General features: G+C 45.6%; 1 protein-coding gene across 14 annotated transcripts in view; it reads left to right on the forward strand.

The window, feature by feature from the left end:
• Window positions 1-1,896: 1,896 nt before the first annotated feature.
• The window catches only part of CLYBL (citramalyl-CoA lyase), a 241,165-nt gene continuing 229,072 nt past the window's right edge, over window positions 1,897-13,989 (forward strand). For all 14 annotated transcript variants that reach the window (XR_006061010.1, XR_003590503.2, XR_003590505.2 and 11 more), the window contains exon 1: window positions 1,897-1,971. Coding sequence is in view for 6 of the 14 variants with exons in the window: in XM_060394657.1 (XP_060250640.1) it covers window positions 1,910-1,971 (62 nt within the window). In the remaining 8 variants the exon portion in view is untranslated. The remainder of the gene's footprint in view (window positions 1,972-13,989) is intronic.

A 13,989-nucleotide genomic window follows, 5' to 3' on the forward strand; every position in this document is an offset into this window, starting at 1 on the left:
TCCCAAAAAAACCCACAGAAACAAGATAGGTGGGGCTGAGATGAAGTTGAAGAGACAGGCAGGGGCCAAATTAGAGTACGGGCTTCAGAGTCACGGTGAAGAACTGGGGTTTTATTCTAAACACTGTCAAAAGTTGATAAGTAACAGAAGTAAAACCAACGGATGCCCGAGGTAGTAATTGGTGAAAGTTTATTGTGGACAGACTGAAAAGACGTCTTGCAAACTGGAAGCACTCAAACCAAAGCATGGAATGAGACCAAGCAGCGCATTTAGTGAGAAAGTAGTGACTGTTTATTCTTCACAGTGATTAGTTATGATATTTATGGTATTCGACTCTTCTTCTATGATAAGGAATTGAGCAGCAGTTACCTCATATCAACCTTGGGAAGTAGTTCAAGTTTTGCTTGTGATTTCCAGAGGCATAAGCAAGAAATAACCTAGGTCAAGTTGTCTTGCAAAATAAGTCAAATTAGGCTTTGATTGTGCAATGAAACTTTGTTTGTCTACTCAGAATTTTCAAGGTGGGTCTTCATTTGTTTTTTAACACTTCTCATCAGATGTCACTAAGGAGTGTTAAGAAAGGAATTGGTGTGATGATAATAAGTAGTTAACATTACTGAGCATGTGCTCTGAGCCAGAAGAGGTTTTAGGCTCTTTATATACATTAATGCAACATATCCTTATAATACCTTATAATTACCCTATGAGGTGAGTACTATTTGTATTTCCTTTTTACAGGAGGAAACTGAAGCAGGGTGAGGTTAAGTAATTTGCCCAAAGTCACACAGCTGGTAAGCTGTTCAATACCTTCGTATTCTCCTGACTGTGAAGCTAGAGTTGTATTTGCTATCTGGCAGGAAGGAGTCGGAGTGAAGGGTGGTGTGTGCTGCCCCTTGTCTTCAACAAGCATTTCCCTGGGCCAGAAAACTGCCAGCAGTAACTCTTCTGACCCTATTACAGGCATAAATGCCCCATAAAGGATTAACTGTTAACCAAGGCACGCACAAGGTGAGGCTCACAAACTTTGTTAGGTAATATTTAAACAAAACCAACAAAGAAATCCCTTGAAAATCTGGCTATGTTGGGCTGGGAATATGCAAGGTCTCTCAAAAGCCACCCTAAAAACCCAGAAGCGTGGGCAGGGTTGGATTCAATCACCCAAAGACCCGCTCAAGAAGGAACCCCTCACCCCTCCTTTAGACTTTGCTTCGTGTTTCAGCCTGGAACCTGAAGTGAAGTGAAGTGAAAGTCGCTCAGTCGTGTCAGACTCTTTGAGACCCCATGGACTATATAGTTCATGGAATTCTCCAGGCCAGAATACTGGAGTGGGTAGCCTTTCCCTCCTCCAGGGGATCTTTCCAACCCAGGGATTGAACCCAGGTCTCCCACATTGCAGGCGGATCCTTTACCAGCTGAGCCACAAGGGAAGACTCTTGAGAGTCCCTTGGACTGCAAGGAGATCCAACCAGTCCCTCCTAAAGGAAATCAGTCCTGAATATTCATTGGAAGGGCTGATGCTGAAGCTGAAGCTCCAATACTTTGGCCCCCTGATGCGAAGAACTGACTCATTTGAAAAGACTCTGGTGCTGGGAAAGATTGAAGGCGGGAGAAGGGACGACAGAGGACAGGATGGTTGGATGGCATCACCGACTCAATGGACATGAGTTTGAGTAAGCTCCGGGAGCTGGTGATGGACTGGGAGGTCTGGCGTGCTGCAGTCCATGGGGTCGCAAAGAGTCGGACGCGACTGAGCGATTAGACTGAACTGAACTCAGCCTGGAAGCTCTGACAGCCCGAGGGGGCAGCTCAGAGGGCGGGGGCGTGGCTTGCGGGGAGTGGGCGGGGCGTGGAGAGGGGCGGGACAAAGTGAAGACGGACAGGGCGGGGGCGGGGCGCGCGCGTCGGGAAGATGGCGCAGCGATTGCTGAGGAGGGCGGCGCGAGGAGCGACGGCGGCGGCGCTGCCTAGGCTGTGAGTGCAGGTCCCCAGTCCCCCGCCGCTCGGCCGCGCTCGTTGTGGGTCGGGATTCGGCTGGGCGCTGCGCAGGCGCGGCCTCCTCGGCCTCTGGCGGGAAGCCCCGCGGGCCGCGAGCGCCGAGAACCTCCCGAGCGCGCGTGCTCGACCTTTGCCAAGGTCGGCAACGCCCCGCGGGGGTCGCCCCCACCCCCCGCAGTGTCGGCGCCTCAGTGCGGGAGGGCCGCCTCCTGAGTCTGGAAAATGGGTACAAAAGTTCGACCTCTCAAACCCAGAAAACAAAACTCGCGGCCCCACACAGGGAAGCCAGGAACGTAGGGCCGGGAGGCGGCTCGCCTCCACCTGTTTGTTCACGCAGCGGTTCCCAAACTGTTTGGTCTCAGGACCCCTTTACTCGCTGAGAAATTATTGAAGACCTCGAAGAGTTTTTGCTTATATCTGTTGATTTTTTTCAATTTAAAAGTTTCGTCATTTTAAAATCACAGATCCATTTAAATTGAACGCAGATTGCATCTTTAATGAAAAATATTTTTTTAAAAAAAAGTGGCGTGGTTTTAAATTTTTTAAAATGTCTTCAGTTTAATTAAGGACAGTTGGAGTCGCATATCACCTGTCTTGGAGAAAGTTTACCTAGAAATTTCCAGGCTCATGCACAAGCCAGTTGGAAAAGGGAAGACCTCGAAGACCCTTTCACAGGTTCTCAGGGTGCCGCCTCCTCACCCCAGGTGTCCTCAGATAACGCTTTGAGAACTGCTGGTTGAGATTTGCTTGTTTGCCAACCGCATGCGCATATGTGTTCCCTCATTGTTTCCTGATCACTATGGAAAGAAGCTGGGTGACTCATTTATAAAGATGAGGAAACCAGGGCTGGCAGAGGCTGACTGACACTCAAAGCAGAGAATGGCAGAGTTGGGTTAAAAAACCAAATCAGAGGCTCCTGCTCTGGACCTTGGTTACATCTGCTTGCTCGGTACTTCCTGACTCACTGGTGTTCCATGCCAGGAGCCACCTGGCTTGTGCATCCCACCTTCCCATTTCCTAGATCCTGTCCTGGTAATCTCTCCGGGTTCTGGGGTCAACAGTGAAGCCAGAGGAGCCCCTGAAAGGGTGTACTCAGACCCTTCCAGAAAGTCCTTTTCTGGCCTATGAAGGGGCCAGCTTCTGTGGCCTCTTCAACAATGGGTCCAGTGACCAGACCCAGTCACTGGCTTCTAAGGCTCCTGGGGCTAAGCTCATAATGCACTTCATTCCTCTTAGCATGCTGGCCTATTCTCAGCACTCTTAGACACCCCACCAAGGCTGTGGCAGTGGGCTTTCATGCAGACCCCTTCCCAGGTTAAATTCTGTGGGTCCTGGCGCCTTCAGAACACACGGTGATGGGAAAAGTAAATGTGCCCAAGGTCAGCTTTAAAAAGTCTGCCTGCAGGGGTCTTACCTTCTATCCCAGTTGTCTAGCACTTCCGCTTCAAGCCAGTGGGCTGGCTTCTGGTGGCTTTTGTCTTCTGTTTTTAGAGCATCAGCAGCGTTGCTGTTAGGCAGTTAATGAGCCCTCTTCCTGACCCTCCAGCGTTTCCCTCTGTTGCAGAGGTGTCCCTGGTGCTTCCCTGCCTTTCCTTTCTCCAGCCCAGCAGCTCTCTGCTGCTACTGACCAATTTACAGAAATACCCTGCCCTCGTTGGGGGCACGTAACTGCCCACAGCTAGGAATGTCTTTTAAATCCTCTCAGCTGGCAGAGCAAAGGAATTTGTGTAAATTTCTGTAAGTTTTGTAAATTTGTGTAAATAGTAATCCATGCATATGTACAGATCTAGAAATATTTCTCATGTAACCGTCTGCATCTATATTAAGCTAAAGGTGAGTTCATATTATATTCTAATCCATTACCACATGGATCATTCTAGGCTCCTCACCTGGCTTGTTTGTAAATTTTTACCCCCACAGTGAGAGACCTGGCTCCCACCATACACTATCCAGTCACTTAGGTATTCAATTTCAGTGTATATGTAGCAGTGTCTGACTTGTTAGACCATACTTCACGGGAAAAGACTTTAAAAGTCCGGAGCTTAGGTACAGTTCCTTTCCCTTTAGTCGTAGAGATTCCACTTATTTCCAGTTACTTGGGTTAGCACCTTTTCTCCCCAGCCCCTCCAGTGAGGTGATTTCATACATTTGTAAAACAGTAAGATTCTCTTTAGCCTGTTGATGTGGCAGATGATATTAAGTGATTTCTGAATATTGGGCTAGCCTTGTATACCTGGAATAAATCCCACTTGGTCATGGCCTATAGTTCTTTTTATGTATACATTGTTGGATTTGATTTGTGAATATTTTTTGAGGGCTTTACATCTATATTCATGAGTGACGTTAGTCTGTAGTTTTCCTTTCTTGTAATGTATTTCTTTGGTGTTGGTTTCCATATGTTTCGTCCCTTTTTTGTTCTTATATTCTTTTACTGTTGCTTTCTTTTGCATTAAGTGAATATATTCTTGCATGATATTTTTTATTTCTTTAATGATTTTTTTCACTCTTTTTTTAGTGGTTGCCCTCAGGCTTGCTATATGCCTCTTTTAAAAAGTGTGGTAAAATATGTATAACAAGCTTTGCCGTCTTAACTGTTTTGAGTGTACAGATTATCGTACATACACAGTGCTGCAGACATCATCATTATCCCCTCAGTTTTTTCATCACTCCAAACAGAAACTCTGCACCTATTAACAGTAACTCCTCATTCCCTAGCACCTGGTATTCTCTAATCTACCTTCTGTCTTCTTAAATTTGCCTCTTTTAGGTATTTCATATAAGTGGAATCACACAATATTTGTCATTTTGTTTCTGGCTTATTTCACTTAGCATAATTCAAGAGTCTTCCATGGTGTGCAGCATGTATTAGAACTCCATTCCTTCCTATGGCTGGATAGTATTTAATTGTTTGTATATCACCGTACATATCTTATCAGAATCTACTTTTGATTTATACTGACTTAACTCCAGACAATAGAGAAATATTATATCTATTTAGTTCCCTTTTCTGCTTTTTTATTATATGATTATTTTTACGTATTGTATGTATATAGAAAGCTGTCTCATCAGTTGTTATCTTCTTCAATTCTGGAAAATCTTTGCTTTCAGGTCACCAGGTGACATGCAGTTCCAGTCAGACTTCGCAGTTTATTCAGGGGTGTCACATGAATCCAGGAGTCTGTTCCTTAGAGTTTGGTGGCACAGTGGTTGGTTAGCAATATCTGATAGAGGCCTTTCCAGTGAGATTGAAGAGAGTTCTGGAGGTGTCTTTTTCAAAAGATGAAATCTCCAGGTTGCAATCAGTGTGTGATGCTTAAGGTCTTCATTTCCTGAGGGCACACTGTGAAAAGATTGCTCTACCAAAACATGGTTACTTTTAACAGCACCAGTTAGGCCTTTGCAATATTAGAGTATCTCTGCTTTTATCAGCTGTGGGTCAAAAGAAGCAGGAGTCAAGTGTATTGGACATTCTGTGACTGTTCCAAAGGATGCGAGTTTATGAGTTCCAAAGGGGTGGATCTGAGATTTAGAAATATCAATGGAATGCTTTTGGCCAAAATAGTTGGAGTGTCTCTACAGGTTTTGCCAATTGAGTCTTAATAATGATGTTAGTGTGTTTAACTAAGCAAGATGATCGAGGGTGGCAAGTACAATGAAAGTGCTGTAAAACCAAACAGACAGCACATACTTGTTGAAGTGCCTGGCCAGTAAACATGGATTCCTTAATTTCTATGAAGTTTGAGAGGAATTCTGCAGGGGAAGCCTTCGGTTCAGTGGGAAACATACAGGCCCTGAGTGAAACACATTTATATCCACTAGATGGAGTAAATGTATAAAATTCATTTGCCAGACCTCAGATGGTTCATTAAACAGGTTAAGATACCTGGGAGCAATAAGAATGGCTTCCCTGGATTGTACTTTGGACTGTGTAACAGGTGGGGCAGACACCTTCTGTGGCCTTGTAATTTCCCCACCAGTACTGATGCATGAGGGCTATCATCTGTCAGTTGTTGTGTGTAGTCGCTCATTCGTGTTCAACTCTTTGCCACCGCATGGACTGCAGCCTACCAGGCTCCGCTTTCCGTGGAATTCCCCAGGCAATAATACTGGAGTGGGTTGCCATTCCCTTCTCCATCATTTGTCAGTAGACCAGTGGTTTAATGCAGGTATGGGGGTGAGGAGTGGGTATTTTAGCGTCTTGGTAGGACTGAGTTGTTGTTTTGCCCAAACCAGAGCTTTCTCTTTTTATCAAACCAACAGTTATGTAATTTCCGGATTTGTTTTCCTTTTTCTGAGGCCAGTTGTTGGGCTTCTCTAGCCAATTTTTCTAAATGATCATTTGTGGAAATATCCCTTTGGATCATAACAGAAGTTTGGCTGCTGTTGGTCCCTTTAAGGGCAGCATTCCTTGAATTATTATCAGCAAGTTGGTACACTCTAGCTTCCAGAAAATCAAGTTTAGAATGTCCCAGAACCTTGATAATAGCTAAAGCAGCTGGTAAGAGTATTGTATGCAACAATTCTTGAATACAGAATTGTGCAGCCCATCCCCATGGACCAGTTTTAGGTCACCCCCGAATTTCTGCCATCCCCCAAGTTCTCGTGAGCCCTTTTGCAACTAACCCTCACTCCTGCCTCCAGCCCTGTCATCCTTTTCAGTAGTGACTTGCTCTCTCTGCCTGATATTTGTAGTCCTTTTTTCTCTGCTTTTTGCTTGATCAGTCTGGCTAGAGTTTTCAGTTTATTGATCTTTTTAAAGAACTGTTTTTGGTTTTATTGATTTTTCTCTATTTTCTGTTTTGAATTTCATTGATTTCTGTTCCAATATTTATAATTTTTTGTCTTCAGCTTACCTTGGGTTTAATTTGATCTGTTAATAACCACTCGAATGGAGGATGGAGATGGGAGAAGAAGAGTGCAGAGGGGAGAAACTGTAGGGCATAGAAGACTGAAAGCAGTGAGCGAGCAAGGGGAAAAGCCTTTATAGAAAGAACGGTAAAAAGGAGGCCCGGGTTAAAAAGAACAAGCTTTTGAGTGAGCATTTTGAAAAAAACTCAGAATTCTAAGAATATGTGTACTTTGTCACTTGACTTGATACTAAAAGCTCAGTGTGAAGTGTTAGGTATTTTAAAATACTTGTTGGCATCATTAGAAATTGACTTTAGTTGCCCAAATGCATAGTGAGAAGCTAAATGGGATGCTGTAAACAAAAAATGATGTTTTGGGTTATGAGGCAGAAAGAAACTTTAGTTCAGGGAGGTAGAGGAAACAACTGTCTCAACTTGCCTAGGACTACTGTCCTGGTTTTAGCATTGAAGGTTCCACATTCCAGGAAGCTCCTCTGTTTCACGCAAAGAAGGGTGGTTATTTACTGTAGAGATAGAGAAAGGAAGGGCTGAAGGATGGAATAAAGATGATCTAAGATGATAGACCAGAGGTCCAAGAATTGGACCTAGAGCCTTCTAGAAAGGCCTCCTAAAAGAATGAGATGGGAGGACTATGGTCAGTTGGGTCACAAAGAGTCAGACATACTAAGCAACTAAAAGAAGGGGATGGGAAAGAGTATTTGGAATGCTTTTTTTTGAGAAAAAAGAGCCTCTGCTAGGAGTAGGGCTGCAGAGAAGAGGTGAGAGACTCTGAGGAAATAGGAAATACCATAAGAGGGTAGATAGACCAGGCGAAGCCTGGAGGCAGGGCACATGCCTGTGGCCTGGACAGAGAAGTTGGTGGGAAATGAGGTAAAACCAGCATCAGAACTACTGGGCAGTAACCAAGCTGGCGAGCAAGAGCTGAAAGCGGCAGCTCGGCCTGTGCTGGGAGACGCACAGGCACGTGGGTGGTGCCTCCTGGAGCAGATGTCGCTGGAGGGAGATTCCCAGCCAGGGGCTGTGCGCCAGCAAGGCTGTGCCAAGTCTGCAGATTAGCATAAGCTTCGCTGGTGGACCCATTCCAGCTGTGTAGGGCTTCCACTCCCATTGTACCGTTCGTACATTTGTGTAGAGTTTTGCTGAGGGCTAGAACCCTGAGAGGAAGGTCACTGGGTTGGCCAAGGGAGAGGCTGAGGGTAGGGAGGAAAGGTGGGAACGGGAACGGAAAAACCTTCACCTGCTCACTTCTGGGCCCCACGGATCCAGAAAGGCTTGGAGGACAGTTTCATAACATGTGCTTTTCTTTATTCTGCTCTGAATAACTGTAGCCCCCAAAGTCTGTCCTCTCAGGGAACTCTCCTGAGCACCCCTGCTTCGTGGAATGTTTGAGTGGCATCAGCACTTCTTATGTCATGAGTATTGTTCTAGACATACTCCATAATGGGGCACTGAGGATGGGTATTCTCTGTTCACATCCGAGTCTGAGAGGTGAGCGCGTATGCTCGGGTGTAGGCGAGCCTCACACGGTCAGTGAGGTAGCGTCTGGGGAGGCTGACACTGCTGAGCATCGGCACTTCCTGAAGTGGTTATTTTCTCCAGCGATGGCTTTGCAACAGCCAAGGTCTGATGGATGTAATTTCTGAAAACAGCCTCTGGTCACAGTTTCCTTAACTAAGTGTTGCAGAGGCCGCTCTGTAGGAGCTGCCATTTTCTACATGACTGATTCCCTGTGGGGAAGCCCACAGGTGCATGTGGCTGAGATGTCAGGAAGACAGGGAGAAGAAAGCTGGGCTCCTTGGGGAGTGGCTGTTGGTGGGCTTGATGAACATTCTTAAGAATGGAAGAGTTGTTAGTTGTAAAAACAAAATGCTTTCTTGCCTCTGAGTGCAGCTGGGCTGTGTTCTGTTGTTATATGTTTCTTATTTATCCTCTGTGCATTGCTCGTGATCTTGACAGGTTAAGTTTAAAACTTTACTAATCAATAAAGAAAATTCCGAAGAAATAGTATTTGTGTTTTCATATAAGTCACTTGGGTGTACATTTAAATCCATTATAATTCATAAAAGTTTTAATTTATTTCATGTTGTTACTTGAAGATACCTTATCAATTAAATAACTCATTTGAATGATAGAGACAATAAGTGGGTCCCAGAATTGACATTCCTTTCTTCCTTCTTTCTTTATCTGGCTGCATTAGTTGTTGCGTGCAGGATTTTTCTTTGCGGTGCGAGGATTCTCTAGTTGTGGTGTGTGCGCCTAGTTGCTCCACAGCATGTAGGATCGTAGTTCCCCAACCAAGAATCGAACCCATGTCCCCTGCATTGCAAAGTGAATTCTTAACCACTGGACCACTAGGGAAGTCCTGCTTCCTTCCTTTTCTCTTTCCTTCCCTTCTTTGTCTCATTTTCCATTCCTTCCTCCCTCCTTTCCTTCCTTTTTCAATTATAAGCCAGATTTCAGATGACTTTTTATTTAGTTGCTTTCATTTTATGTTTTGGTTAAAGTTTAGGAAATGGCAACCCACCCCAGTATTCTTGCCTGGAAGATTTCATGGACAGAACAGCCCAGCAGACTCCAGCCCATGGGATGGCAAAGAGTTAGACGTGACCGAGCACACACACACACTAATCTTCGAGCATTGGTGTTTACTGTTGTTCCATAGCCGTCACATATATATTTCTCTGTATATAGCCGCAGTTGTTCACTGTGTGTATTTCCAAGTTTGTTCGTTCTTCTTAAGAAAAGCACGGATAAATGTCCCTATATTCAGGTCTCTGTGGCTACCCTTACTTAAGTTCTTGGAGGTGATCTTCTGTGTGTGAACTTGCTGGGTGAAAGAGTGTGGACATCGTAAGCCTTATGATGCTTGTTGTCAGATTGCCCTCCAGAAATGGTGCTGGATATACCTGGATTGCAGTATGTCTTTTGGAGGCCTACTTGCACGTTTTCCTTGGCATCAGTAGACTCATGCACAGTAAAATAAGCAGAGACTGTCTTTCCTGCTAGTCAGACAGCTAGTGGTGCCAGGTCTAGAGAGAGCCCCGTCTCCTGACTGTAACCACTGGTGGCTTTTCCCTCTGTGGCCTCAGCGTCACACTGACCCAGCCTACCAGTGCTTCTGTAAACAGCCACGTAGTTAAACTTCTACTAAGTTCTTTTCAGAACTACACTGCATGTAACGTCTTCCTCTAAGGCTTTGAGACTGACAAAAGTGCTTGATTCCATAATAAAGGAACCAAAACCAATTTCCATGAGAAAGTAAGGATTCCATTTTAATAGGCTGCTTGATATAAACAAGTCTGTCTGAACTGTTTCCTCATGCTGTATTCTTTTTTTTAACATAAAAAATTTGCCACAGTAAATTGATAAGTGCCAAAAAGAGGTTATAAAACTATACATATAATATGATTTCAATCTTTCTGACAAACTTTGTATGGGATTGTATATAATATACAATCTATACACATAAATGCAAAGTAAAAGTTCCTAAAGTTTATACTCCAAAATGTAAAATGTAACCATCATTTACTCCATGCTGTATTTCTGACGAAGAAAGCAGAGTGACCAAAATTCTCTGTTAAGTATATGCAGGTCTCTTCTAATATTGATATTTAGAGCCCCCAAATACTGAAAAATTGTAAAGACAGCACTTGCCACCCCTAGTAAAATTAGCGTTAAAATTTAGTGGTAGATTGTGTTTGCCTTTTAGCTGTAAGTTGTACTTTGCCAAAAAAAAAAAAAAAGTGCATTTCAAAACATGAACCTTCTAAAAGTTTATCTAGTCATTTTACATCATTGCATACTATGTATATGCTGCACAGCCTTACAAGAAGTGCAGGCTTATTTCAAAGCACTTCCACTTGACTTGTCTTACTTAATCTCACAGGATTCTTTGTGAGCAAGATGATATGCCCACTTTACTTTTTGGCCAAAAACCAGAATTGAGGAGGGAAAAAAAATTATCCGTGCCCGATGCTGTTTTCATACGGAGACACTGGAGGGCGCTCTAACAATGAACGATGTAAGTTGTCTCCTGAGAGGCTTGCATCTTAGTAAAAGATAGGGGAATTGGTTTTCCTGTTCATTTTAAGGTGAATGAAAGACACATAGATGTAGAAGGCATATTTCTTTCTATACTGACCTATAAACGGTCCCTTTGACAATTTCAATTCCGTTCAGTCGCTCAGTCGTGTCTGACTCTCTGCGACCCCGTGGATATGACAGTTTATGAGACATTTAAGAAGCAGCTCTGGGCTTCTTTATCGGCCCCTCCCTCCTCTTGCCCCTTCCAGCTCCTCAGGGTCGTGGGTCAGCCCGCAGCACTCAGTCCCTTTAAGTCTGCTTAGACGTCAACCGTTGCAGGGGTCTTTCCCGACGAAGCACAGCCTCACCCGCTACACTCTCTCGTCTCGCCCCGCTGGTGTCTTTCTCCGTTACACTCGCTTCCACCTGCCGTTCTGTGTGCTCACCTGTTTGTAGGTTGTCTGCCCCACCCCCAGCCTCCGTGTTCCTGAGAACATGGGCTTGGTCTGTTTATCCCGCTGCTCTGTACCTTGGCCCTGAAGCAGTACCTGGCCCCAGTAAATGCCCGATAGAGATTTGCTGGATGAAAGATACTGCATCTGGAGATTAGTGCCTTTTTTATTGTGGTAAAAATACACATAACATAAATTTACCATTTTAAGCACTTTAAAGTGTACAGTTCAGTGGCATTAAGTACAGTCACCTTTTTTTTTTTTAACAATCTTCACCACCATCCGTCTCCAGAACCTTTTCCTCATCCAAGACTGAAACCCTGTACCCATTGAACAGTGACTCGCCATCCCCCTACCCCCAGTCCCTGTAACAGTAACTGCTAGTCTGTCTTACAAATGGCTATTCTGTATTCTCCTGTGAGTGGAAGCAGGCGAGGTTTGTCTTTTGCATCTGGATTATTTCACTTAGCATAATGTCCTGAAGGTTCATGCGTATTATGGGGCATCAGAATTGCCTTCCTTTTTAAGGCTGGATAATATCTCATTATGTGTCCATACCACACTTTGTTCATCTGCAAATCCATCAGTAGAACTTTGGGCTACTGCCACCCTTTGGCAATTGTTAGTGCCTGTTTTAGACAGAGCACAGAAGCCCGGTATTAAGGGTTTGAGTCTAAAGTGGGTTTCTTTGAAACAGTGATAACATCTTTAAATTGTACCAGTGAGTCACAGGTCACCCTTGGGTGATTTCTGCCTTCACGAAATAGTTCAGATTAAAGGAGAAAGTAGTCAAGCTCCTAAAAATTGGAGTTGGTCTAATATCTCTTATTGATGCTGTTCAGGGTTTTCTTACAAGTCAAAAAAGAAAAAGCAGTTTACAAGATCAGATTTCTAACTGTTATGAGCAGGAAGACCCTGGATAGGTCCTCTAGGGTTCCAGTCCAGTGCTGACCCTGCTGTTAGCCCTTGACCTCATTCAAGGCCCTTGTCTAAACTGATCCTTATTTTCTCACAGTTAAAACAAAGAGGGTGAACTAGACGCCTCCTGCCTACTGACATTCCGTAATCTAGGAAGGAATTATTGACCTCAAGCAAGAGGACTTTGGAGAATTCAGAAATATGAAATACATGGCTTTTTTGAGCTATGGGTTATTTTGGTCCATTTGAGTTCAATTTGACCAGAGATTGAGGATAATAAAAGCTCTGCTTCCCCTAAATTTAGGGGCACAGCCTGCATCGGTTGATTTGTACCCTTCCCTCCTGCCATCTTGGGAGATGTTTGTTCATGCGTTATTCATCCTCTTGCTTTAGGTCTCAGGTGTCAGGAGGTGTTTTCACCGTTTCCCCCTCTCTCTCTGCAGTAGGGACCTCTGGCAGGCGCTCTGTCCAAGCCCTCTATCAAGTGACTGCTGACTGCCGCAGTACAGAGGGGCTGTGATTCTGAAGTAATTGGGGTGTAGTGGGAATACAGAGCCTAGAAGAACTCAGGAGTAAGAAGAGGCATGTGTCCTAAATAAGTGTTATCTGCAAGAATGACTCGGAAAAGTAAAGGTGTGACTTCTGCTTTCATCCCATCCCCCTCGAGCTTCCTCCTGCCCCACAAATGCCCCAGTGCTCGAAGCACAGTGTTCTTAGTTCTCATGGTCAGCTGTTCGCCTAGTGATGCCCAGAAAGGGGGAAAGTGCTGGTCCTTCGGTCGTGTTCGTCTCCTGGTGACCCCATGGACTGTAGCCCACAAGCCTCTCCTGTCCATGGGATTGTCCAGGCAAGAATACTGGGATGGGTTGCCATTCCCTTCTCTAGGGGATCTTTCCAACCGAGGGGTGCAGCCCAGGTCTCCTGCACTGCAGGCGGATTCTTTACTGTCTGAGCCACCGGGGAAGTCCAGTGATGCTCAGAGACTGACAAAACCAGCGTGTGCGAACGTGGCGTGCCGCCCCACCCGAGCGCTGCACATTTTAACAAACGTCCTACCTGCAAGAGCCGGCTGGCACAGAGAATCTTTCCTCTGCCAGGGAAGCAAGTGTGGGCATCAGAGAGGCTTGAGGTGTCCCTCCCCCATCCCCCATCCTCTGGACAAAGGTCCAGCCTGTGAGTTTGGGTCATCAGTCTCTCCTGTGCTGTAGAACAGTCTGGATTCACCAGGGGCCTGGACACATGCCTGAGAGTGGGGAGAAGCCTTACTCTCAGCAGCCCCACACTCACAGTCGCGTACCCGCTTCTTGCCCAGCTTCCTACAGCTGGCCTCCAGTCCTCCGACCCGCCCCCCCAGATGGCATCAATTCCCTGATGCCCTCCAGCGGTCTGCTGCCTGGACCCCTCGGGATGGCGGCACAGGCCCCCTCATCCCTCACCCCTTGCCATTGTTCCTCCCGTCGCCTTGGGCCATTCGGCCAGAACCCCCACCTTCTCCACACCCGCCGAGCCCTGTCCCCTCTCCGATTTGCTCACACTCTTCCTCCCGCCTCTCACCTTAGGACCGTCACAGATGCCACTTCCTCCTCGAAGTCGCCCTTCCCCAGACTCTGAGGCAGCAGCCCTCTGCCCCTTCCCTCTGCAACACAGCCCCTCTGACAGCGCTCGCCCCTCTGTCCCTTTGTTAAGGGCATCTCGGGCCTGACCCCCCGTCATCTGGGGCGCCCTCATCTCTC

This window comes from Ovis aries, chromosome 10 (assembly GCF_016772045.2).
Source record: "Ovis aries strain OAR_USU_Benz2616 breed Rambouillet chromosome 10, ARS-UI_Ramb_v3.0, whole genome shotgun sequence".
Lineage (NCBI taxonomy): Eukaryota > Metazoa > Chordata > Mammalia > Artiodactyla > Bovidae > Ovis > Ovis aries.